This window comes from Perissodus microlepis, chromosome 8, assembly GCF_051167445.1.
Source record: "Perissodus microlepis isolate ML-2025 ecotype Zambia chromosome 8, ASM5116744v1, whole genome shotgun sequence".
NCBI classification, from domain to species: Eukaryota; Metazoa; Chordata; class Actinopteri; order Cichliformes; family Cichlidae; genus Perissodus; species Perissodus microlepis.
Genome location: NC_140468.1, coordinates 25007046 through 25034621, shown reverse-complemented (window position 1 = coordinate 25034621; position 27576 = coordinate 25007046). Strand labels below are relative to the sequence as shown.

Here is a 27576-nt window from a genome sequence, read left to right as displayed (position 1 = left end):
CTTGCAAACTAGTGCCAAAATAGCTCTGATGATATCATTTGCACATCATCACTTATCCCAGAGCCACAAGTCATCTGTGCTAAAAACACTAGCTGTAGCATTAGCACCCTTCCAATGACAACAAATCCTGAGTGTAAACATGCAGGGAGAAAGTAAAGTCACTGTGACGTACTGCTTCCCTTCCTGGTGTGGACAGACAATGATGACTTGAGTCCTGCAGTCAGTGCCATGGAGCCTGAGGTGGAGGTGGGGGTGCGGAGAAAGACACCTGAGAGGCGGTGGGTGTTCCGACGAATGCGGCTTTTGCAGGGCTGTCTTATGGCCACGCCCTCAGCAGATCTGCTAGCAGATGAACTTCCAGTGGATGAAGCTGAACTGCTAAATAAAAAAGTAAAAAAAGAGTGTTTGAGAAAATTTTTTGAACACTTACCAGCTGGAGGACTGATACAGCCATCACATCGGTTCAAGACCAAGGAAGACATGTTTGTGTCTTCAATCAATCAGACAATCATCAGCCACAAAAAAGGGGAACCAAAACAAAGATATTAGAAAAAGCAAATCGAATCAAATTGAAGATCCATAAAGTATCATGTCCATTCTTGAAAGCAGCACATATGCTAGGCACATACCGTTCTGACCGTAATGCAGTGCTGTCTGGTTTCCTTCACCATGCTTCTCTAAGCTCTCTTGGGACATGAATGAAATAATCAAGTGTTGCTTTACTTCTGACTGAGCCTCTAAGCTACTTATCATTATGGTTCAAAGGTTCTCTGCAGTTACGCCACCACTTGGAAATAAACGATTTTACATGTCTGATTAATAATCTTAGCACTCCTAGTTAAAGTCTTACATGGCACATAAGCAGTTGCATTAGAGGATAATGAAAGCTCCTTCAAGTTCTCTCAGCTCAAAATGTGGGTTCATTTGTAGAAGAAATACGCAGTGGCATTTTTTTCAGTTTGGTGTTCAGCTTCTGAATCAGGCCAATAGTCTTAAAAAGGAAGAAGAGCACCACTAGCTGAGTTCATCATAGTGTGGTGTGTGTAGTAGTGTGTAACAATACTGCAAGGCTCTAGTTGTACCAAACTTAAGTTCATGTGTCCATGTTGAATTAAAAACCACTTGCCTGAGCTTTTTCAACTTTGAACTGAACTTCAGTGTGACAGTATCATTGTCCATGTATGTGTTAGTGCAGCTTCACTGCTGGCATCTTTATGGTTGTGTTTCTTCAAGGGATAAGTCCCTGTAGAGCAAGGTGAATTTTGCTGAATATCTTTCATTTAAAACCTTGTTTTATTTTATGATGAAATACTTTTGTAATGGTTCTCGTTGTGTATGATACCTATAGTTTGAGTTTCCTGGTCTTAGCTGACAGGTTTGGTACCCAGTGTGGTCTTCTGCTGGTGTAACCCATCTGTTTCAAGATTACATATGTTGTGCACTTGATTAGTGGTTATTATTTCAGTTTGTGGTCTTCTTAGCTCAAAGCAGTCTGACCATTCTCCTCTGAGCTCTGGCATTTTCATTTTCATTTCCACGCCACATCTAAAGTCACTTAAATCATCATTCTTCCCTATTCTCATGATCAGTTTGAAATTCAGTAGGTCACCTTAATTATGGCTAAATGGCTAAATGGAGTTCCTGCAGTGTGACCGTCTGATTAGATATCTGTGTCAATGAGTGGTTGAACAGATGTATGTAAGAAAGTGGACAATGAGCGTAGAATTGATGACTCTGCCTCAAGGTATTGGAGAAGTAAATCTTACAGTAACAGTTTATAGTGCAGCCTGTCAACTGTAATTAAATAATATTTCAATATATTTTATTTGAAATAACAATAGAATTATATTTACATACAAATACTTAAGAAGGTAACAAGTCATATTCTACAGGAAACAAAGAAATAATTATGCGGTAAGTAAATTTAACTTATGTGGTTACATAAGTGTGTATCCGTCATTTTAAGTTCTACATAAGTAATTTTAAGTACTGTGTGATTTCCCTGTACTTTTTAGAGTGTGAGCTGTATTTTAGAGTGGGATAACCTCGCCTAACTTACAGGTATTTTACAGAAAAGGAAACAGAAATGATCCTGTAAGTAATTTAAAGTATGGCCTAACTGAGGTTTGTGCAATTACCTGATGGTTTTGTGGGAAAACAAGTATTCATTAGTTAAAATTACTTACATACTACTTAAATTTACTTAGAGTGTAAATATTTCTTTGCTTCCTAACAAAATCTGACTTGTTGCCCACTTATTCAAGTGCACCTAAGTATTTGTATCTAAATATAATTAATAGTAATTTCAAATAATATACATCAAAATTCCACTTAATTACAGGATGATTGTGCTTTTAGTAGATGGCTATATTATAAAGCATTACCACTCTTACAACTCTAGGTCTATTCGCCATGGATGACTGCAAAACACTACGAAAAAAGTAAGAAGTGGAAAACTGAACTGTGAAATGCTACAGGAGAAGTAGACTGACAAATGCATGTGTGTATGATTTTAAAAATCTATGTAAAAACACGACTGAGCCAAAAATGACCCCATTCAGTCACTTGAAGTTTAAAATTTCCGATCAGCTCCTGTTCACAGTGACTGGGACTAATATTACATGAAATACAAAACATTCAAATCGGAAGAAAGAGACAGAAGTAAACTTGCACTTGGGGATACAAATGTTTTGTCAGGTGAACAATCAACATGGATCATCTGTTTTTGTTACAATTAAAGTCAAGTTCACAGTTCAAATACACAGACAGTCTGTCAGTGTGAACGTGGACCTCATGCTTTGTTATATCCAGTGGCTTAGGGGATCGCAAGTTCCAGGACACATCAGGATTGAATACATAACAGCATACAACAACAGTCAGACAGCATGCCTAACAATACAATCAAATGAGAGGAAGCATGAAGACAGAAGTAAAGGTGCACCGAGGCAGACAAAAGTTTGTCAGGTGAACAACTTGTTAATTAAAGTGCATATGAACACAATTTGGCACGAATACGCATTTGTTAGCACGTGTTTCATACTCACTGCTGAGAGCCATCACTGGCCTTCCTCCCCAGCCTGACAAACCGTCTCTTTGGGAGAGCTGCAGGTAAGTTCGGGGGTCTTGGTGGTAGAGAGCGCAGCTCCTCAGAGGAATCTTTAATCCGACTCATTCCTGTCTGATCCACCTGGTGCTACGTTAAAGTGGTTTTATTCTAAATTACCAGAGAGGGTTATTCTCGTGCTCGACTGGAGAACAGCCGGTGATGCCTTGCATCATTCCTGACATGTTCTATTCAGGAACCGAGGCGCAAATTCATCCAGCTGCTGCTTCATTTTCCGGAATAAGCGCTGCAGATGTTTCCAACCCTCATCCAGCTGTTGACGGACTGCTCAGTCTAACAACAGCGACGAAGCTTCTCCAGTTACAACTTCATCTCTTAACTGTCTCTGGGACGCTGACACGTGATTGAAATATATCTTACTGATGTCATTCCAGGGAGCGGACACATCTGATGAACACTGCTGACATTATGACGTATCCTGTCCGCTTCCAAAGGAAGCAGCCTGTTTCAAATTCATAACGAACCCGCTCTCCAGATGTGTTTCGACAGCGCAACTGCCTGAAAGTGCCAAGGGTGCACACACCCGCCCACCCGCACTGAAACTTTCAAAATAAAACCTTACTGAAGAACTCGTCTGACCTTTTAAATCCCAGCTTTCACAGCATTGCACCGCTTTTCTTGCTGTGGAAGATGTGCTAAGTTCACGTCTGTGCTTGAAGCAGACAGAGGAACTCGAGCAGTGAGTGAATCCAAGATTTCTGTGTCCATCACTCCATCTTCTGGCTGAAAGCAGATCACAGTAGGATTTTTTTTTTAAATTATTATTAATGTAGGCTTCACTATCGAACCTTGTGGCAGATTTCTGCCCCATTGAAACCCATTATAAACGCTATTTTTCATACCACCATTATTTTAACAACGGTTAATGTGATTTTCTCAGTTATGGTGCCATTTTGGAGTCCGGGCCTTAAAATTGTAATTTTTTCATTTGTCCACCAGGTGACGCCATTTTTTCATATTTCAAGCAATGAACGAACTTCAGCCAAAATTACAGATTTTGAGCGTGTCGTTCTGCAACAAAAAGTGAAAAAAATTGGTGTTTGTGTGTCACTATCAGTGTTGAATAATGATGTTGGATAATAGTAATTGTGCGTTTTAAAAAAATATAAAGGCCTTTATGTCTAAAAAAGGAAAAAAAGACACACAAACACACTTTTTCTTTCAAAAGTATTTTATCTCAGACGGCCACACTGCAATATAAACAAATTAAATAAAAGCAAGGACCAAAACCAAATTAGAGTTTATTTTCCCTTCAAATACAATTTTTTAAAACTGCTGCGGTTAAATCACCTATGACCCGGAAGTAGTCACTGATGTAAAGCCATTTTGTGCTATGTAAACAAACCCTGGAACAGATGCATGGAAGAGGGACGCGTTTTTTTTTGTTTTTTTTTTTTATCTCCAACGGTCACAAATCGGGTAGTGACACAACTATCTGCAAATTGTGAGCGAAGAGGAGATCCAAGGGAACAGTCACAGTAGAATTTCGAAAACCTTACGGACAATAACGAGGCTGGCCACCGTTCGACCTGTGCGCGCCGAGAACGGAGGCGAAGTCTCGGAATAAACACCCCGCTTCAGTCGGGAGTACGAAAAGTGCTGATGTTTTCGTGAAAAGTGAAAAGTAAGTATTGTTACATTACCATTTAGTTTGAAGGTTACAACAGAAAATTATATTTTTAAATGTTACGATAGCCGTGATGTCCTTCCGATCTTTTTTGTTTACTATGCACCTTTGTGGTATTTGTTTACTTATGTTTTTCTCCAAAATCCTCTAGTTTTATTGTCTACGACAGCAGATCACTTCTAAACGTTGGTGATAAGGTTGCGCATGTATTCTTGGACACTTTGAAACCCGACCCAGCCTGACCGGCTGCCCGTCTATTGTTGTCCCCACGGCGCGGGCGCCCAGCGCGGGCCAGGCCGCTACTCAACGCGGCCGCATAACAGAGAAGCGCCATCCGGGGGAAAGCGCAAGGAACCTTTTTGATACATTTCACTGCGTGTTGTACTTGTGTAACTATGCATGTGACAAAAAAAAGAATCTTGAATCTTACTATTCACATGTGCTATGTCGTGCCAAATTAGACGGCACACGCTGGTTTGGGATGCGCGAAGAAGTGTCTTTGTTTAGCAAGAAGCAAAAAGAGTGAAAAATTAGTATCGTTACATTCAGTTTGAGGGCTACGACAAAAAATATATATTTGTTTTCACGTGGTATCGGACGTGTCGTGCTGGGGACACTGACACAAAGACCCAAACCCCATCTCCTGGCAGCGGGCAAAGGTGCTGCTGGTGACGGCCGCTGGAGCTGTTCGGGACGCCCCCCGGACACACAACTTTCTCCGATTCCAAGTAACATAAATGTTCATGTTCATCCTTCTAAAATAAATGTTTTTCTGGTTCAAAGTGATCTTGTATTGTTATTTAGACATTTTTTTTATTTTATTTTAGAACAAAACAAGGTAATAAGCATTTGGTGTAAGCAAAAAATGATAAACCTGATATGGCACATATGACATTTAGTGTGCTTCTGCAAAAAAATAGTATTTGATCAAAATGAATGTTGGTGCCAATGTTTGGACAATCTAAAGGCCTAATTATAATAACAATCAAATATTAATTCAAATCTATTTTATGAAAAATATTTACGTTTTTAGTTTTATTCTGTTAAAAAAACCAGTGCGCTCATGTACCCAAACTGGTATTTAAAGAGTTAAAACAATGAAAATATAATTAAAACTTGATATGGATATTTTAAGAAGAAGTAGTTTTAAAAGACTGACTAATTTAAAGTGGAAAAAAATATTGATATATAACATTTTTAGAGCAGTTTTTGGTACGGGATGATTTTTGCTCCCGAGGGCAACGAAAGGATGGATTTTTTAAAATGTGCTCCTGCACAAAAAATAATAATGGATCAAAATGAATGTTGGTGCCAATCTTTGGACCATCTAAAGGCCTAATTATAATAACAATGAAATATTCAAATGTATTTTATGGAAAATATTAATTATTATTTTTTTTTTCTGTTAAAAAACAGGGCGCTCATGTACCCAAACTGGGATTTAAAGGGTTAAAACAATGAAAATATAATTAAAACTTGATATGGATATTTTAAGAAGAAGTAGTTTTAAAAGACTGACTAATTTAAAGTGGAAAAAAATATTGATATATAACATTTTAGAGCACTTTTTGGTACGGGATGATTTTTGCTCCCGAGGGCAACGAAAGGATGGGATTTTGAGGTTCACCAAAGGGTTAAATCTACTAGATTCTAGCTTTGCAATGATTTACCTTTCAAATTAGGCCTTATTTATCTAATACAGGTCCCTGGTTGTTATTGAGGACCCCTCAATACCAACTAGTTTTGGACTGACTCAGTCAGTCATCATCAGAGGTCCATGTGTGACAAGAAATGTTATAATGCTTTTATTCAATGTTCTCAGTAAAAATATGCTAACGTATAAAACCAATGTGTAAAATTAGCTGATTGCCCTGAATGCTGTCATTTAGGTTGCTGGGTAGAAGACATTTCTTGCTATCACTGGCAAACTCACATCAGAGTGTATCACATGTGTTTTGTAGTTTCATGTGATTCCAATTTCGTATCAAAATATAAACAAATAAGAGGTGACTCAAGACTTTTGCACAATATTGTAACTGAGATTTAGTTATTCAGCCCATTACCCATAATGAGAAAAGAAAGTAGCTACACAACAAATAAGATCCACTCCATACAAAATTTCACTAGTGGATGTAAGAGCTAATACAAAATTACACTAGAATGATAAGATGCAAGCTTAAAGTTGCTTTTTATGTTTTTCCATTCGTCCGTCAGAAAGTCCACCAGCAGCTGTTTTGTTTGAAGAGTTCCAAGAGCAACACCACGTGATCGTCGATTAGAGACATGACCACTAGATGGTGCACTGTGCGTTACAAATAACCGAGTGTAACACCCTGAACAGAAGCTCTGCTTGTACACTGACATTGTTTATAAGGGATTCAAGAACTTGAAAACCTTACATGAAATTATTATATATAATTTCATGTGTATATATATATATATATATATATATATATATATATTCTAAACCCTGTATAGTAGTTATTTAATTCACGTTTGCTTATTTTGTTCAATTCACAAAGGCCACTTTTCTCTAACTCATTAATTCACTTTAAACAAAAAAACATCAAACACCCGCTGGTGAGCTGAAGAGCACTCCCTCATGGTTTGCGTGGAAAGATAAATGGGCGGAGCTGTTCTGTATAGCCCCTCTTGAATAACATGACACTTCTGATACATGAATCTTGTAACAGCTCCTGTAGTGTAAACACTACGCAGGGCTTACCCCGCATGTCACTGCAAGTTCACACCGTGCAGGTTCTCTCTCGTGTGGACTCGTTTACTTGCACTTCACTGGATAGGCTATCCATCTTATCGTGAGCAGGAAAGAGTCCGCCTGTAGGCCAAGGTCAGGCCTTCTCAGTACATAGGAAGAGAACAGAAGGGCTTAAGATCTAGTAATCAGATCCCCGGCTGGAGAAGGAGGAGTGACACCTGCAAGCAGGAGACTTAAGAAAGCTTTACAGCCCATACCTCACAAACTTACCTAACAGTAGTTAAGTCAGTGCTGCTGTTTGCAGAAAATTAAAAATGCCTTTACTACACACAAATCTGCCTTTCTTTCACTATCTCCAAAACAGAAAACAACACATCTGCTGTGCTATGAGCCAAAATAAAGCAGAGCTCTGTGCTTATGTTGACTCTGACGTCTATAATTTGACCAGAACTGACCTGCTGGAAATACACTGCATGACTCTGGTATTTTAATCAGTTTTGACAAAAACATTAGCTTACACAGCTTAATCAGAGGTGCCACTAGCAGAATTCATATATCACTGAGTGGAAAAAAACTAAACTGAAGTTGGCTGTGTTGGTTCGTGGAACATCTGTTGTGGTGTGCACATTTAAACACGGGATCCAAAGGGCTGAGACAATTAAGGATAATTTGGTGGACAAAAAGGGTGGATGGATTGACATCTAGTTGTTTTTCTATAAAAGTTGCAAAAATTTTAAATTAAAGATTTTAATTTATTACAGTGTGGAGTTACATATACTCCTGGGTGTGTTCAACAGATTGACAGGTGACAGGAATTGATGTATGCTGGTGGTTTTAACAGAGAACTTCACAGCTCAGTATCTCAGCATGACCAAACACTACAAATTTTAAACAAGAGACTCGTGTGACTTTTTCCATCATAGTGGTACATTTTCATGCTGCAGTATTTTGTTTTGTTGTTTTTACCTTTCTTTACTTTTTTTTTTTACAGTGTAAGAAAAAACTCTTGTTGTAAAGACAGTTGGTAGTAATGAACACTGTTTAAAAAAAACAAACAACTTTCAGCCATAAGTAGCTTTTTTAAAGCCACGCTGAAATGACGTTGAGTGGGTTGCCATGACAACACCAGAAGCTGGTATGTGAAATCGTCATTTTGATTTCTACTTATTTTCTTTTTGTTTATTTTATATTTGTGTACACTTATAGTGAAACACCACAAGATAATTTACAAGTTTATTGATGCATTTCTTTAAATAAAATGTTTCTGATAAAATTGTTGACGAACAGTCCCCGCCTCCGTGAGTCACAGGAACCGGAAGTTGTGAGCGGGAGAGACAGAACGATAACACTGCAGACAACAGTAGAATTATGCGCATTAACTTTGCTAAGTACTTACGTACTCTGTTAAAGGCTACACGTTTCTGAGATGGATGTCATATGTAAAATTGAAATGATTTTATTTGTCTCTGTTTTTCACGATGCTTCAGCATTGTGAGAGGAAAATAAACTGAATTGCGGACGTTAGTATGAAGCGTGTTGTTTTTGACCAGAGTAGATACACTAGCAGTGTTTGATTCTGAGGTTAATTCTTAAGGCACAGAGGTGCATCTATTTTTATGTGGCGAACCAAATGTTGGCGTGGAGTGGATATTCTGGAGCAAAATCTAGGCTCTGATTGTTCACACACAGCAACACTGAGCAGCAGAGGAAATATTCAGGCATGCTCAGTAGCTGTACTTCTGTAAGGAGCCTGCTTTTTTGGCACTTATTTGGGACGTATTTGTTAAAGCTTTGATTCCTGTAAATAAGATAATAACTGCAATATTCTTTAAAAGTATTTTGACTTTCACTTTCCTTTCTTTGACTTGGCTCAGAATGCAGAAATCCGCAAATGAGCAGAGTGTAACTGCACAGAAGGGACGTTCAATTCATTTTTGTGTAGCTAACGCTGAATCACACCAGCAGTTGCTTCAAGCCGCTACGTACTTTAGGGTAAAGAGTATACTTGAGAAAATTCCAGCAATCAGTTGGCCCCTTATGAGCAAGCACTTTGTTAGGGTAAGAAGGAAAAACTCCCTTTTTACAGGAATAAACGTCAGGCAGAACCAGGCTCGGGGATGGGCATTCATCTGCTATGACTGTTCGGGGAGTGAGGGGAAAGAGAAAAGAAGAAAGCAAGAGCAAAGAGAGAGAAGGCAGAAATGTAACATTCTGTACTGATACAGAAACCACATGGCAGTGGTATTGAAACCACATCAGAGTACCACAGGAGCACCCACAGCAGTGTGAGCCTATAGTTGCATAACTAAGGGATGATTCAGGGATACCCAATTCAGCCAAAGCTGTATCAGACTGTTAGGTACAAGTATGCACTGTGCACATAATTTAACTGATGCTGAACCACTCTTGATATACAGTACATGCATTAATGCAATCAGACGGACAAACTGATAAATAATGTGGTACGCTTCAGATCATGAACCATTTCTCTGGCCTTTTTTGTGTGTGTGTAATCAGTGCTTTGCAGCTTGTTCTAAATCCTCAGGAAGTATCTGTGGAGTTGGACAATGAAGCAATCACGCTTCAAACGAGTTTTATAAGAGAACATTTGAAGACATTATGTCTCAGGTGGTTTATACAGAGCTTGACATGTTTGCCAATAGCTGCATGCTCCATCACAGGGCCATACATAGGTAAAGCTGAAACACTTTTCGAGATTGTCTACCTTTCAGTTCATTTAATTTCAGTTGTTTTATAGGAGGAACAACAACAGGAAGAACATCCTTTTAACAAGAAGGCCTTCAACAGAACCAGGCTTAGGAAAGTACAGCCATGTGCCATATCCGGTTGGAGATCAGAAGAAATGTGAGAATGACAGAATACTAGGACTCACTGATTTGACTTGGCCCATACATGCGCTTAAGGTCACAATACCTCAAACAGAGTTTATCTGTAGGACAGGAAAATGTATCTTATAATAACCTTTTAAGCATGTTGAACCAGTCCAAGAGGAAGTATAAGAGGTTTACGAGGTGGAAGGAAGATTTAAGGACTTTTATTTAAATACCTTTCCAGTCATACAGGTTTGAAGATATATTTGTTAGGTTTGGTCCTACTGTATGTTCTCTTTAAGTGTATGTGTCCTTATGTAACCAAGCATCACCGTCACAGAGCTGTGCCCTCCAGCACACATCCGTTTTCTGAAATACACCATTACTTGAGGCTGCTTTTAAAAACAAGTGTTTATTTACCATTCATCAATTTCACATACAGTGCACTAAAAGGACTTAAATATTTTTTTAAACATCTCGGAGAGCTTGTTTTGTGTGGATTTAGGTTGTCTTCACTCTCTTCATCTAATAGCCTGATGTTGACATCAGAGCTCTGTGTGGGCCATACCATCTGTTGCAGGATAAGATTTTTATGACTCTTGCTGCATGTTTTCTAGTGGTTGTCATGCTGCAGAATGAATGCGGGACCAGTCTGGAGCACTTCACAATATGATCTCAGTGAAGATAATGTGAGCAACCCAAGCCCTCTTATCCTGGCCACAAAAAAATCTAAGTCAAAACCTTTTTTTTTTTTTAAACCATAACTACAAACTGTTATCGCGTGTAAACCCTAATGATCTGACTCGGAAGCTAAGCATTATTCAATACTGTCGAATCATGTTGACCGTGCACGGTAAAAGTGAGACAGGGAGCAGCAAAAGGGGTGGAGCTCCGCAATATGTCCAACCTTTTACTGTCACTAAAACCTCCAGCGAACTACTTCTTGAGCTGACTCTGGATGACTTCTCTCGTGGCAGTGCGGAAGTACCAGAGCAGTAACTGCGCGAGTCGGTCCACGCCGTGAAGAGAGAGGGGAGCGCGATACAGACACCCGAACCAACTCTGCTACACTCGTATGTATGGCATGTGACGGTTAGAGGGCGTCCAGTTACGAGAAGGAACAGGAAAGCAGGTCGTTTGGCTACAAAGAGCTCGACCTGTAGAAGGTGCACGCAGAGCTCTCCGGTGGTTCCCCGCCTCCCGCTGTGACCGAGATGGAGCGGTTGTGCGGACCAAAGCTTCCCTTCTGGGTGAGTACCCTTCCCCTTCTGCGCTCGGTGGTTTGTCATGAACAGCGGGGTATACTGCAGAATACTCCACTACCCCGGTGTATAGTTCGTTCACTACCAGGTGGTTTTGAACAGTGTTATGTCACCGGCTGCTCTTGTTTTCTTTCCGTCGCAGCTGTCTATAAATAAGCTTTTTCCCACCTAATAGCATTTACCGGGTTAATAAGCTCACAGTTAATGACACGGCGAACTGCGTGTTTTCGGTTTAGAGAAGTCGGTCACTAGTGCAAAAGAACACCTCATTGGATAAGTACCTGTCAACTTCTGTTTAATGGCTCTTGCGGCACTCCTTAGACATGTCGGGGTCTTTAAACTTCTCTAACAGTCCATAAACAGTAGCAAGATGATCGAATGGGCAAGAGCTACTAAATAGCTTGCTACATTAGCCTCACTTGGAATAAAGGAGGGATAAACTCACAGTTAAGCATCAGCACTAATCATTTTCCCACTGGGAATATTTTGGTGACTCTGTTTTTTCCCCTTCTGCTGTTGATGATGCGACACTGAGGAATTGAGGAAATGGTTGATTTCCACCGTCTACACTGACAGTACACTGTTTATAATGTCTTTATACCCAATAATTCTCAGCATCATCAGCTTAACTTCAGATTCTCCTCTGCTACACTTGATGTAACCTAACTCTGATCATGGAACCACAGCTGCTGCGCACCAGTCACGCACTGATCCATCACAGTACAGCAAACTAACCTGTTTATCCTGTACAAAAGAGTATTTCTGCGCACAGTTTGTTCCAGTGTTGTGCCAAAAAAAATAAAAAATAGAAACACTGGCTCACTTTAACCTCTGACTATGGCACACAGTGTTTTTGCATCTTTCATATCTGTTTTTTATGCCACATCCCTTGGTGATCAACACATGAACAGGATTGCCTTTCATGTGTTACGGTTCAGGCTTAAATCGGTTTAATGTTTGAAGGCCTGCAGTGACATGACAAAATAACTCCCCTCAAATTAAACCAAAAGTATTGAGTCTTGTTTTGAAAATCTGATTATTAGTATTTGTACTTTGTTACTTCCCACCTCTGTGAGAATGCAAACACCGCCTACAGAGTGTCATCATTTAGCTTTGACTACTATGACTGTCTCTGTTTGGGGAAGTCTGTTTTAAAGAAGTGACATTGCGGCAAATGAGTATTTCCCAGGGTGGGTGACGGTAAGAGAGTTGAAAGTGTATATGCTGCTCTCATGGAGGTTACAATGGTCACTTCACTGCAGAATGCAGATTCCAAAATGACCACATTGCAAGGTAACCGACAGCCACGCTCAGTCACTGACACTAGATTTGCCTGGATGCTTTTTGTCCACATGTACTTCATAGTTATGGCCTGCCTGGCTTCCTGTGGTTGAAAGACCATTTACAATGTGCTGTTTTAATTTGAATATTTTGCAGCCATATTGTAAAGCATTAAATGAATAGCTTCTTAAGGCTTTAATTTCATGGTTTAGCCACAAATTGTGTATTGATGACCAACAGTTGCGCATATAAACATCGATCTGACCCATTCAGATAAAAATGATTCTTTTTGTTTGTTCGTTTGTTTGCTTTTGGAGGGGTTGTCTGGCTGTTTAGTATGGATGTGTGCCAGCAACTGCTAAACAGCACAAAACGAAGAAGCTTGTTAACCAGCAGGTGCTGGACTGGTGAATCAAGTCAGGTGTAGTTACACTAGATGCGATATACACACAGAGGAAGCTAGAGAAAGCCAAAGATGACCACAGACCAAAGATAATGAAAACTAATTTTAAAAAGAATAAAATCCAGAATTTTTAAATCTCACACAATGAGCTCCAAGTGAATATCAAATATCAAATTTTGGCTTGAAACGGCCATTCTCAGCGTTTAGCACCTGATTGCTTCGTGATATTACTCAGCTATAATATCACGAAGCATGGATACTGCAAAATATTCAAAGTTAAGCGACCTTACAAAAAGAAAAGTTAGCCTTTATTTGTGTTAAAGCTTTAAATCTGAGTTTGGTGTGGTTCACTGAGACTGAACTAGTTAGTGATTGTACAGTATTAGTCAATAAGTGTCTTCAGTTGTAAAATATTTTCTCTTTTTTTAATCAGTTGTTGATAGGAAGCTCTTATTTAGCACCTGAATGTACAAAGACACAGATTATTTGGCTTTATTTAAATTTTTCTGTGGGATCTTTTGAAGTTTAGGAAGGTTTTATCACAAAAGAAACCAGAATCTGAACCAAACTGTGCTGCTGACCTGCATCTGGTTGGATCTCACATTAAGTGCCGGCTTGCTCTTGAGGCGTATTTGCCTATCCTATTTGCTGCTGTCCGCTTTAAACAGACCGATGGCAGTTGTAATCCCCTTGCACAGTGCAAGTCAGGTTAACTACTAAAGCCCCCATTCACATATAAAGCGATTCGCTTGTAGATGTGCTCCTGTAGGCAGCCTTATAATTTGTCACCATGTGGGATCCTTCCATTCCACCGATGGTCATTTCAATCATTCACTTTAAAGTTGGTAACAGTTCACCAGTTATTACTAAAGGTTATTTTGCCTGTCGTCACTCCAAGTCATCGAACGTCATTGTCGTCCATGGTCACTAGTTGTCCCTTTAATTTCCTGAGTGTATGCCCCTTAGCACATGGGAGAGGGCTTTATTTGTTCCCTCACTGTTTGCAAAAGGTGTAGTGTGCACCTTTCCCCTTTAAATGATTGCTCAAACATGGCTGTAGTAAAATCAGCGTTTGCACTGCTCATTTCCTTGTCGGGTGATTTATGAATTAGCCTTTGTGTGAATGAGCGTGTACACAGCATTTATAAAAGGGGTTTTTGAAGTACTATGCAGGGGAATCTTTTGCTCTGAAACCTCACACTGACAAGATTTGGATGGTAAAACAGCTGGCTTTGATGTTTGGTTCTGACCTGTTTACTTCTATCATAAAGCATATAAGAGTTTATAGACAAGCCGCCCCCGTATTTAACATTTGTGTCAGTGTGACACTGGGTAGGCTGTCTGTAATGCTGTTACCTCTGTGGTAAATCAGCGTGAAGCCACATTAGGGAAAATGTGCCCTGTGTTCTGTGGTGAGTTTTAATTTTGTGACTCTGGTTTCTGAATATTTATAAAGACAAAAAAAGGTTGTGTTTAATAAAAGGGCTACAATCCCACTTTTTGATAATGCCATATGGGTTTCTAAATGAGTCATTTAGTGTATAATATTAAATAATCATCAAAATAGAAAGTTTTAACAGTTTCAAAGTGTAAAGAAAAATGCAGCTATTTCCCCATTTTAAAAAAGGCCCAGAAAATGATTGTTGACTGAAACAATTAAATAGTTATTGGAGCGGTTGCAGACTGTGAAATACCAATGATTTGATATCAACCAGGAAAGCCGATGTCAACCAATACAGATATCGGCTAATACCAATGTTGAGCCAATGTTTGAAATACTGTCATGTGACATAGGTGGTTCCAGTCTTATTGGTTTGGCTTTGCAGTGACCGAGCAGTACAAAAAGGCTCAAAAGACATGCAAATCGTTTTGCACATGCCAGCCCTGCGCACCATCTGCCAGAACTGTCTCCATAAAATCATCTGACAGCTGCTTTTTGGGGCTTCCCCACATAATCTTCCTTTATGGATCAAGTTCTCATTAGATTGCAAATTTTAGTTCTTCTGAGCTTTTTAAAGACTTCCCTGTTGGTTTCAAAGTTGATGTTAAAAGTTCAGTCTCAGCACTGGACTCAGCAGTTTGCTACCACCTGCAAATCTTCATTATCAACTTGCTGTGAAGAGTGTCATACGAAATAAAAAATGAAAATCACGTCTTTTTTTATAAAGGGAGAAATGTTTTATATAGATGTATTTTACATGAAAATTCTAAACACTTTGATGAATATAATGTGTTACATACTGTTTTGATAACCTCCCTTGTACCCTTGTACAAAGTCTGTGTCTATCATTGTGAGAATACAGCTGCTAACTGTCGAGTTCTGTCTAGTTGTGCGCTGCCTCTTCATGCGCGACCCTGGCCTAAACACTTAAACCAAATGGAGTATTTCTGGAAGCAGGAGCCCCTCTGACACAGACTGTCTCCTTATTTGTACTAGAATAGAGAAAGGAGGACTGCAGAATGTTCCTGAACTTTTCCCAACAGTGTTTGAAGTTTGAATGTGGAAAATGCTTTTTGGGTACACATAAAAAAGAAATATAGATAATAACTGTATGTTTCTGTTTAAAGTAAAATAGATGCATTCCAGTATTTACTATATTGGCTGCTAATAAGAAAAAAGCTTTTGAACTGATTACTTGAAAGATAATTGGAATTGAACACATTGATTAGAAAATGTCCATTAAGCCATTTAAGCTATTTATTAAAAGCCAGCGTTGGGAGTGACCATGAGGGGCAGGATTGTAAATGAGGACATCAGAGGGACGGCTCAGGATGAGCAGACTGGGGACAAACTTTGAAAGCGAGGTTGAGATGAAGGAGCTGCTAGACTGGAAAAGAGGAAGAGGACAGAAAGATTCATGGATATAGCAAAGGAGGACACGAGGAGGGTTAGTGTGATGGAGGAGGATGCTAAGGGTAGGGTTAGATGGTGGCAGATGATCTGCTAAAGGATACGGTAGCACGGTGGTGGATGGTGGATGGTGAATTTCCAGAGAAGCAGCTGAATTAATTTCAGCGACCACCACAACAATGACCTACCAGACGGCCCAAGTAAAGGGTACAGTGTGTGTGTGTGTGTGTGTGTGAGAAACTCTGCAGTTTCCCCGAGTTCAAAGTATATTTAAATAAATGAAAATGCCAGAACATGTTCAGCAGTGGCAACAATAACTGATTAAGTGTGAAGAACTTTTCTGCCTCACAGCACTTTATTAAAACCTCTGTCAGTTTTATTAAAGTATGCATCAAAGCTGAGGTTGGGCAGGTTTAAATGTGCATGTAAAGGTTATTACACTAATGTCACCCTGATGTGTATTCGGCCAGAATGAAGAAATGCTCACTTATTGTAACCCATACTCATACAGGAGGGCGTAGCACAGTCAGACAGAATGCATGGTATGCAGCGCACACATTATCAGACTGATCCAAAGCCTATTTATCAGCAGCCTTATATACCAACAATTCAAACTGTCGGCAGCAGCTTGGATTACAGTTGAGTGCCGTGGGGAAGATCAGCCGTGCAGGAGGAGCTGAGCGTCGTCTTCTCAAAGACTTTAAAGTGTAGTGTAAGCTGTTGTGTAAGGCTGGAATAGTTTGTCTCATGTGCTGCTCTTAGGCAGAGGTTGGATACTACGTGGCTGAAGCTGAATTGAAATCGAAAAAGAGGAAGTTCTTGTATTGGAAAAGCATTTGGTGGGAAAGTTGGTATTAAACTGTAGACGTCGAATGCGTAGCGGTTTTTGAGCTTTTAAACCCTTGTCACACGCTGCAGGGAAGTGAGAGTACTGATGAGGTGATGAGTCTGCAGATGTGCTTAGTGCATTCAGCGTGTCTTGACAAGACAAACTTACTGTGCACATTTGTTCTTCATTCATTTTTACATTATTTATTCTTCATTATCCATAAAAGTAAAGTATTGGCCTTTATGCTTTCTATCCTCCATCTCATTTGGCAGCCTTTTATAGCTATATCGCAGCTGAGAACTGACCATCTTAACAGTAGTAACCAACAGTTTAAAATGACATCCTATTAATATTTAATCACCCTATAACTGCAATCTTTAGATCAGCCTGCAATCCCTTCAGGTCTGCTGTGCAGATCTGTCTGCCACCAGTTGCACAGACAAAAGAAAGACTTCTGTTTTACCTCATAGCTTGTTGTTGACGTTGGTGTGACTGCTCCAGGTTAGGAAGCCTCAGGACGAAAGAGTTTAAGTATCTCAGCCACAGTGGACTGGGAGATTGACAGATTGTGGTGAGGGTGAAAGTGAAAGTGAATCTGTTGGTTTATTGTATGAGATCGCCCACTCTTTAAAGGGTGGGTGGCCTCTCCTTTAAAGATAGCGTGAAGCACTCGGTCATTCAGGAGAGGCTGAGAGTGGAGCTCTGGGCATCTGTTTAGACTGCTGTCCCAGTGACATGGACCCAGATAAGCGGTAGAGGTTGGATGGTTGGATGGACGTAGCCCTGTGGTAACACATGAGGGCCTTCTAGCTATATTGCCAAAGTCTATGTGACAGCACATTTGTGCCTTTTTACTTTTGGATTAGTCTGAGGAAATATGTTATCCTTAGTCGATTTGCTCCAAACTAATCATCCCTCCTCAAGTAGTTGCTGTACAATAGAAATTGATCTAAACTTTGTGACCGTGGTGCCCAATGGAGTGGAAGTTGCTTGTTGCTATTTGAAGTCTGATTTTTTTTTTTAAATTCCTTAAAAACAAATTCTGCTTTTTTGTTGTAGGAAAAAAAAAAGTAGTTACATGTGTATTATGAGTTCCGGTATTTTAATGTCAGTTTATATCTGTCCACTCTGGCATGGAGAAGTAATGATGCCCTAGGAAAAATTCCCCCGATGCAGTGTCTACTTCCTGAACCGAGAGACTGCTAAGTCAGCAAAAGCTGGTAATCGAGACAGTTGTGACATGTTTTGATTAACAGCTCTGAATGAGTAAGGGAGGTTACAGGCTCATGATACCATGTTTTAATAAATGTGGTTCTCTGCGTGAACCCATAACGTTGTGGGTTTAAAGTGTAACAGCATTCTTTCTGCAGTTCAGACTTTTTCATGTTTTCAGTTTTCTCTCAGCCGGCTGGTCCGATTTACCTTTCCTCTACGGTTTGCTGTATCTTCTTTAAGGCCTTTTGCCCCCCAAGTTATGCAACAGATCTGTAAAGTATCATCTTTTATCTGCTCCAAATATGAAAATCTATACTGTAGTCTGCATTTAAGTTATTTCAGCAATGCCCACTATACAGACCAAAGATCCATGGGTAAAATGCTAATGTTTTCCATGCGTCGGTGTAAGCAAACACAGCCAGCAGCAGTTCCTGTCCCCCTGCAGTCTTTACTGTTGTCAGCCTCCCATTCATACCGCTGGACAGCTTTTCAGTGTAACATAGAACAGATGGAGAGCCTGTTGATTTTCTCAAACCTCTAGATACACTAGAAAGCATAAGCCTGACTAAACTGTGTTGGTTGATGGTAATTCAAGTACAAGTACAAGTTAATACAATTCCCCTGCACAACAGTTGCAGTGTCTCAGTACCGAGTAATTCCCTTGCTATGGCTTTCAGTACTCTGGTGTATTGTATTAAACCACATGTAATTAAAGTATGAACCTAGAGCCACAACATTATATTTACAGTCATTAGCAACAAAATGAGGTTAGTAAAACAGGCCTAATGCATTTTGTCTCCCCAAGGCAAAGTGTACCAAGCTGTGTTCATACACATCTGAAGTGCAGTTTCATAACCACAGGAAAACATGCAAAGTGCTTGATCAGAATTACCACCACATCAAAATGGGCCTAATGCATTTAAAACTCACCGGTTACCATTTGGTAACTCATTTTTTTCATACTCATACAGTATGAAAACTAAACTGAAATAAGCCAGGCTGTCTATTTCCTTAAGTCCAGTCTTTGTGCTAAGCTATGCAAACGACAGTTTTACAGGTACAGATGTCCGAGATTTCCATAAGGAGATGAGCATGCACCACTTTGCTGATAAAAAGCAGTCTAAGGATTAAAATTCATTGTAAAATTGAAGGCTGGATCTTAAACGCATGTGGTTGTGTAAGAAAGTTAGATTGTGCCAAAACAAATCATATGATTGCATTGCTTTGGGCATGTCGCTACAGGTACTTAGAAGACGAGTGTGCCAGATGCTTAATCCTTTTTTTGCCGTAGATAATTGTATTCTGTGTATCACTGTAAGTTATCTGATCAGGCTTGTTGATAATTTTATGCTTCTGAAAATCAAATGAACACTAAACCATAAACCAAAACACTGCATGTATATAGTAAATGTTGAATAAGCTTGAGATTCACCATTTTCATAAATGTGTTCAAATGATGTCATTGGTTAAAAAAATACACATGGGGAAAATGGAAAAACATCTGGGAATGTGGCGTTAGGAAGTAGGCATATTCAGTTATTTGCTACTAGCATAACATGTACTGTAAGCAACAGGATTAAAAAGGATGAATTAAAAAAATTGGACACCACCTGTGGCTCTGCTCCATTACTTCTTAAGCTGTTCAGCATTCCACTCTTAGAACAGTGTTTTATTGAATAAACTGCCTTAACAGCTCAGTGATAGCACTTTATAATCACCATCGTCATTATTAAATGGTGAACTGTTAGCTCATTTAGCTTTAGTTAATAGTTTTGACTGTTAACAGTTTCAGTGGATGATTTAAAAGAACAAATACTTTACCTAAATAATATTTATAGATGTTCTTATGTTTTTAAGTATGCAAAAGGCAGGTGGGATGCTAGTGGAAAAATCACAAGACTCCAAACCTAGAGATGGTGGTCTGTGTCCTGCTTTTTCTTTCCTTTTTCCATATTCATTTTGCTATTTGCTTGCGTTTATCTTCAGTTGATGTGTTGATCAAAGGTCCTACAAACCTTTGATATTAAATCTCTGGACACCTGAATGAGCGAAAGGTGCGTTAATTAAAAGAAAACAAAAAACTGTTAGATCGTAAATGGTTACAGAAAATTAAATAGTAACGGAATTCTATTTTTTAAGTATGTATTTCGCTTTAGTAAAGTAATGGCAGTTAACTCACTTTTGGTGAGAAGTTACCTTGAAGTTAGTTTTATCTATTGTAAGTTTAAGATCCTGTAATATTAGACATCATGAGAATGAGCTTAAGTTTGCTAATCAACAATAAAAGCTTTATTACAAAATTAGAGTTTGTGTTAATGATCACAAAGTCAGAATGTAGTATGTAACGTGTGTATGATATATAAATCGGGGATTAAAGTAGTTTGGTAAGAGCCAGAACTATCCATAGGTTGTGTTCATGATTCCACAGCGCTCATGTTCAGTTAAGCTGATGATGTCGATTCACTGACTGAACACACAGTAGCTTTATACTGTCTTGGGATGGGAAATTCGACATGATGGCTTGTGTAACATCTGCTTGTATTTTGTTAAGTTCTAATGATTAAATCCACAAAGAGCAGCAGCGCCGATCAGCTGATCACAACCTGTGCAGAAAAGCTGCTTCTCACAATAGAAATCATTATCGTTGTGACCCCATGCTGCACCACCACTCATTTTTGACACCTTCAGATTGGTGGTAGTGGTGCACAGTCACCAGTCACCCTCCTACAGTGTAGTCAGAAGCAAATAGAGCGGATTTTCTCTGGGCAAACTAAGTGGATTAGATGTACAATTATGCATAAAATTGTTATTCCTTGTATTGATACTATTCGATTATGACATGAGGTTTAATTAGTTTGGCAAAAATAAGCTTTTCAGTTTAACTTGAGTGAAGAAGTTGAATCGGTAGTTTCAACTTTTAGCTGAATGTTTTTAATGCAAGTCTCTGATTCTGCTAGAAGAGGCACACGTATGTGCTTTTCCCACTTCTGTTATCAGTTTACAGCTAACAGTTTAATTTACTGGCAATCTATAATTTACCAACAGTGGCTATTTTCAGTGTCACTTCAAGTGATGTTCATTTGAAATCTTTTCATTTTTCATTTTAGTCTCAAATCAGTTGCAATATAAACCATTTATAAATCACCTCAAGTTTTGACAGTAAAATTTATCAAATTGATTTTGACATGGCGACAGTCAAGTATTTTTTTTAGCAAAGGCATTAATCATTTAGTGATGTGAAATCTATCGAAAAGCTTCACTTCAGTGATTTTGTGACTCGGATATTTAAGTCACAGTCCTGAGATTTTCAGTTTTGAGGTTGCTGACATGTGCTTGTCTCATTAAATCACTGAAAGGTTGGGGGGCAGATGGGGGTATGCAATAGAATGACTGTGTCACTATACTGAATCATCTTAAAAGCACACGTTGCAGCAAGTCTAAACAAATTAGACAGCGAGTCTCAGCGAGGAAAGAGCAGCTCTGACTCACTTGTTGTATTAAAAGTCAAACTGCCAGCATGTACAGTAGAGATTTTGTACTACTGTAAGCTGCATTGCTCGTTGTATTTGAAAGTGGTAGTACTTGAAGCTCAGGTGATAAAGTGATCTTTTATATTGCTCCATAATTTCAAATATAAAGCTTTTCACTATCTGATATTCTGCAAATGATTTATTTGGATTCACAGCGTGTTTTGATTTTACAACATCAAAAGTTCAAGAAAAAAAGACGAGAGGGGGCTAAAATTTTTGTTAAAAGACCTTTTAATTAAAATGTTTATCATTGCGGTTTAGTATTTTTACTTTGTTTATTTGTTCATGTTAATATGGCATGAATACTGTCTTATTCAGTCTGTTCTATACTAGTGTTAGAAAGGAAGCCAGCGTGAAGTGCCTTAAACCTGCATTCTTTTTAATGGCCACCAGGATCTTGTTACTTGTTACAGTGTCTTCTGATGTTGTTGATCAGTTTATGGCAGCGGCCAAACTTGTGGCCCACGTCACCCCTACTTGAGCTCATACGTTGATCTGAAGAAATAAAATGCAATTTGGCCTTTGAAGTTACTTTTCTTTTTTTTTTTTAGGAAGGATTTGTTCGTTGTTGAGTGCAATGTTAAAATACGTTCTTTAAAAAGCAACAAAATATTTAATATGGAGGCAACAAACGTGGGGAGCACAGACACGTGGATGGATTGGCTGTGTTAGTTCAGTTAGAGAGTTCTTTGTAGAGAAAACAGTTTTCACTATCAGTCAGAAACTAATGTGTACACTTAAGTCTGCATTTTTACTTTGGTAAATACGAACAAATTTATAGCAGAAGTGCTGCCACGTGTGTGGCCAGAAAGAGACGACCAATTTGTTTATTTGGTAGTTCAATGAAAGGCTTCAGTTAGTTAAGAGTGAGGGGAAAAATTGTTTGCATTTGCAGTTTTGTCTTCTTAGACAATATTTGAAATTTAAAAAACAAACAAAACACAAAATTTTCTGAAATATTTGTGTGTTTTCTTTGTTTATTGTTTTTGTACTACTTGAACAGCAAAGTGCCCTGAAATGAGATGACAGTGCCAGCAGTGGCCCACAGCTCATTTAAGCCAGAGACCCCTGGTTTATGGTCTCATCCACTTGTTTTGGGTCAAACTGTTCACTAAATCAGATTTAGTAATTCTAAGAATAAGGAAATAGAATTAAGCAGGATATTCTCATCAGCTAATGAGTTCTGATTAACGAGCGTGATTGACATGCAGAGTGACGCAATTTTCTTCTTTGTGGTTTTAGTCAAAGATAACACGTTTCCTGATGAGTCGAGAGAGCAGCTTCTGTATAGATCAGATTGATTTGATTACCATGAAGCCGATGTACCAGGATGGTTAAGTCAAATGCCGCTATTGAATCTTTCCTGGCTCTTATCGCTCAGTGTGATCGGTATTACCACATGATGAGACTCATAAGGGAGAAAAATATCTGGCTTGCGGTTTAACACTCCGGTCTGCTTCTGCTTCTACTAATATTTTATCTCAGTCTTGTGAAAAGAAATCCTCCTGCTCTCTGAACCTTTACATCTCTCCTCTTGTTAAAGTCTCAGCATTCAGGTCTTTAGTGCGAAGACAACGACCTTGAAAGTCTGTGAAACAGAATGAAGTCTAGTAGTCTGCCTTTAGTAGCAGCTGCAGTGTGTTGAAAGTAGCTTGTCTCTTCCCTTTCATTAATCTCTTGATAGAAGCCTCTGGTGTTTCTTAAGGCTTCTAAAACACATTTTGTTAACTTGTTTTTCCTGAATCAATATCAGTTCACACACAGAGTTGTAATATTTTAAGCTTTTACAGTTACAAAAAACAGTACCTAAACAGTTGGGCCATAACTTTGATAGGCAGCAGCAGACAGTTTGTTTACTTTCAGGAACAGCATTCTTTTGTAGTGAGATTTTAGTTTTAATAGAACAACAAGGTTTAAAAGAAATGTTAATATGAGCTCTATGGTGTATTCAATTCATTTGTGATGATGACGTTAATTAATGGTCAGTCATTAAACTTGGTATTTACTCAGTGCTTTTTCCACTGTGTACTGTGTGCACCCTGCAGCGGTGATATCTGCTTTTCATTTACCATTTGCCTTTCAGTGCAGTGCTCCATGCTGAGTGAGACCAGCAGTGTTTTACATACTATAATCTGAACACAAATAATATGTTGTCCTGCTGCTCAGGTTGACCTGAAGAAAGGAGAAATGGAGAGGAGGACCTATTAGTTGCTGTGTCATGCGCACATTTGCAATGCAAAGCATGCAGAAGTCACTACTTCATTTAGGTGAAAAGTAACATCTGCTTGCAGTAGTCCTCCATGTGTCAGGTAAACCTGAATGGATCATTTAAAAAAAGTTGTTTGTTCCAGAGAACCAGAGAAGAAGATTGGTGCTGTTCTCATGCCTGTGTGATAAATGTATTAGTCCAGACAGGAGATGGTTAGCTTAAATGGAAACGGGCGCTAACACAGTTGTATCCAGAGGTGACAACAGCCCCCTGTTGACACTTCTCACTAATTAGCATGCCACACTTTAGCTTCTCTGTGTTATTTTCATAAAAAGGGAAGTTAAAAATGACAACTTGTGTGTTATACAGGGTTAAGAGCTTGGACTGGTGTAACCAGTCCAAACTATTGAAGCTGATATAATGCCATTAGCACCCAGTGTTCTTTGTTAATAATAATAATAATGATGGATTGCATTTATATAGCGCTTTTCGGGACCCCTCAAAGCGCTTTACAATACCACTATTCATTCACTCTCACATTCACACACTGGTGGAGGCAGCTACAGTTGTAGCCACAGCTGCCCTGGGGCAGACTGACAGAAGCGAGGCTGCCATATTGCGCCATCGGCCCCTCTGGCCATCACCAGTAGGCGGTAGGTGAAGTGTCTTGTCCAAGGACACAACGACCGAGACTGTCCGAGCTTTACTAGCAGGGTTCAGGTTGTGCATACTGAGCATTTAACAGCATGTTCCCTCTACCTGTTTGTCCTTGTAGGAGCAGCAAGGTGTCCTTTTATCTAAATGCTTCATTGAGCAGTTTAAAACCAAAACAATTCCAAACAGATTCCTTTTTGTAGTATTAACATTTTGATAAATCTTCAGCAAATCTGGAACTTTGGATTCTTTGGACCCAGACCGACAGACTAGTTGGGGATTCCTTGGCAACGTCAACTCACTAGGGAAGAAAGTGTATTTCCCCCTGCAGTTTGCAAGTGGTTACTACAGGTTGCTGTCTGTCGCTGGGTGATATCAGTGACAACTACCTACCTACTGAGCTATCCCTGCTCAGTAGGTAGAGTGGCGGCCCCATGATCAGAAGGTCGGGGGTTCGACTCCACTGAACGGCTACCCTGAGGTACCCCTGAGCAAGGTACCGTCCCCGGGCGCTGCATTGGTGGCCGCCCACTGCTTCACTGCTTGAATGGGTTAAATGCAGAGGAACTATTTCCCTATGGGGACTAACACGCACACTTTACTTTACAGAGTTGCTCCACAGAAATTCTCCTTGTGATTGTTAGCACATTACCTCACATATAGCTTGCATAGAAGATGATTGTTTGCAAACATTTGCTAACTAACCACAGAGCGGTTGTGAAACTAAGAAAAAAATGTGATGCTGACCTGAAATGGAGTACGTTTACCTTCAAAGTAAAAGCTGCACCTTTTGAAACATGTTTTTTCAGTAGAAAGGACTGTGTGCAGCAACCAGTGCATTTAGAGGGCCTTCTTACAACCAATTTCATCTAGTAAGAGCTAGGAAGCTGCAACCATTTGCCAGTTGGTTGGAATTGGATTTTTCCTAAAAGACTGGCAGTTACAGCGGGTCACTGACCTGTCTGTAGGCCTGCATGATTTAGCATAGTTTGTATTCAGGTTTATATTGATTAACCACTGAGTGAAATACTTTTTATTTTTAAGATTATTCTTTTGGCCTTTTATGGATAGAGACAGTGTAGCTAGGCAGGAAAGTGGGGACTGCTGCTGTCCCATCACACAGCATATGGTAAATGGCCTGTATTTGTATAGCGCTTTACTTAGTCCCTATGGACCCCAAAGCGCTTTACACTACATTCAGTCATCCACCTATTCACACACATTCACACACTGGTGATGGCAAGCTACACTGTAGCCACAGCTGCCCCGGGGCGCACTGACAGAGGCGAGGCTGCCAGACACTGGCGCCACCGGGCCCTCTGACCGCCACCAGAAGGCAAAGGGTGAAGCATCTTGCCCAAGGACACAACGACCCAGACTGTCAGAGCCGGGGCTCGAACCGGCAACCTTCCGATTGCAAGACAAACTGCCAACTCTTGAGCCACGATGGTAGCATATGGTCACCTGCTCACTCACTGAGCTACACCGGCACGCTGATTAAAATAATTTTGCTGAAGTTTTGCTGTAGCTTCTTCCTAAAGTTGATGTTAAACATAATAGATTATTATCTCTATGACAATGTACTGAAGTAAATGTGTCTCTGATGGTAAAATACAGCTTATTGGTTTGGCTTGTGGACTTTAACATCCTGTGAGTCAGAAAATTCATTTCTGTTTAGACTGTGAAATGGAGAAACCCTGCTGATAAACAGTACATTCACGGTCTGAGAATTCTTTTAGTTTCCTGTCATTATTGGAGCTAAAGTGCATACATTTTTTGTGGTAAAACCTGCAAACACACACTGGGAGAAGTTCATGAATTTAGGTTTAAAAATAACAAGTTCATAAGGCTCACGTTCACGGTCTGGGAAATCATTAAGAAGATTAACAGAACCACTGGTTTCACTGCTCGCTCTTGAGCAATGTTAAGACTATCTGAAGTGGAGAGGGACATCCTGACACAGCCACACACACATGCTCAAGCACACACTTAGCCATGCAGATGGGCGTGGCAAGGTATGAAGAGTGGTTAGATGCTGGCAGCTGTGTTTATCTTGGTTCGATCTATGGGTGGACCTTCAGCCGTGTGGGAGCAACATAACTGCATTGTCAGAGTTGCGTATCTGCGAATGTTTACTTAGCGTTCTCCTCCGGATGTCCTCAGGGCTAATCAGATATTGTTCTTCAGCTGCAAGTAAATGAGTCATCTGTCTTTGACACGTCACGCTAAAGGTTTTAATATTTACACATTATCTGAAATGGTGCCCACTTTGCACATGTTTCACTGCTCCACTGCTACTAATGCAGGTGGACTGCACTCTGCTTTCCCGTCAGTGCAGTGTGTGGACCAGTGTTGGCTCATCTAAAATAGACTCGGACTGATTTATCAATTGGCAGATATTATTGGCCGATAGGCTTTAATCTTAAAGTAAAAAATGTGGGATGAAAAGTCAAAATGACATGGTGAACATTATCCACCGTAATAATGCACATTTACCTTACAAAATAAAGTCCTGTTGGCGTTAGATAAATAAAACTGAATTGAATGCAGTTTGCCCATATACCCATTATGATCGTGAATATTATGGTAATTTGGAGTTTTTAAATATCCAGTTCAAAGAAATTATTAAAAGCCCCAAATTATCCTGACGTTTATCCTCATACTGATTGAATTTGAGTTTGATTATTAAGGAAAGTGATCAACACAATGCCAGATTACTTTCACTGGATATATCATGTGTAGTTTAAATTCAAACATCAGATATAAAACAAACAAAGAAACAAAACTTTCTTCCGTTAGGTAGCTAACCAACTGGTCACCTTTGAAGTTATAGATTTAATATTATTGCAGCCCAGCACATCATGTTTTCCTGCCCCCCAATTTGTAGCAGTGAGCAGATGTTCACAAGATGTTTACTAAGAGTTTTAACTTAAGGAAACTAGTTGGTGTGATTCAATTCTGTGGGTTGTGGAGGTGGGATTCCAGCTTGTGCAGTTTAGACAAGGTGTTAGCTTTGTGGGTCTTTCAGTGAGATGTAGGTATGT

General features: G+C 39.5%; 2 protein-coding genes across 7 annotated transcripts in view; one reads left to right on the top strand and one right to left on the bottom strand.

Annotated features, from left to right (window-relative positions):
* The window catches only part of radil2b (Ras association and DIL domains 2b), a 37313-nt gene extending 33322 nt beyond the window's left edge, over positions 1-3991 (bottom strand). For 2 of the 4 annotated variants that reach the window (XM_084938368.1, XM_084938371.1), the window contains exons 1-2: positions 3045-3990; positions 173-378 (exon numbers count right to left, since the gene is read on the bottom strand). In XM_084938368.1, the coding sequence (XP_084794494.1) occupies positions 173-378; positions 3045-3172 (334 nt within the window). In that variant the 5' untranslated portion in view covers positions 3173-3990. Of the gene's footprint in view, positions 1-172; positions 379-3044 lie in introns of all 4 variants that reach the window. The other 2 variants (XM_084938370.1, XM_084938369.1) reach the window with 2 other exon arrangements.
* Positions 3992-4438: 447 nt separating this feature from the next.
* abcc3 (ATP-binding cassette, sub-family C (CFTR/MRP), member 3) overlaps positions 4439-27576 on the top strand; it is a 64598-nt gene continuing 41460 nt past the window's right edge. The window contains exon 1 of one of the 3 annotated variants that reach the window (XM_084938367.1): positions 4439-4748. Coding sequence is in view for 2 of the 3 variants with exons in the window: in XM_084938366.1 (XP_084794492.1) it covers positions 11513-11548 (36 nt within the window). In the remaining variant the exon portion in view is untranslated. Of the gene's footprint in view, positions 4749-11198; positions 11549-27576 lie in introns of those variants that run through there. The other 2 variants (XM_084938366.1, XM_084938365.1) reach the window with 2 other exon arrangements.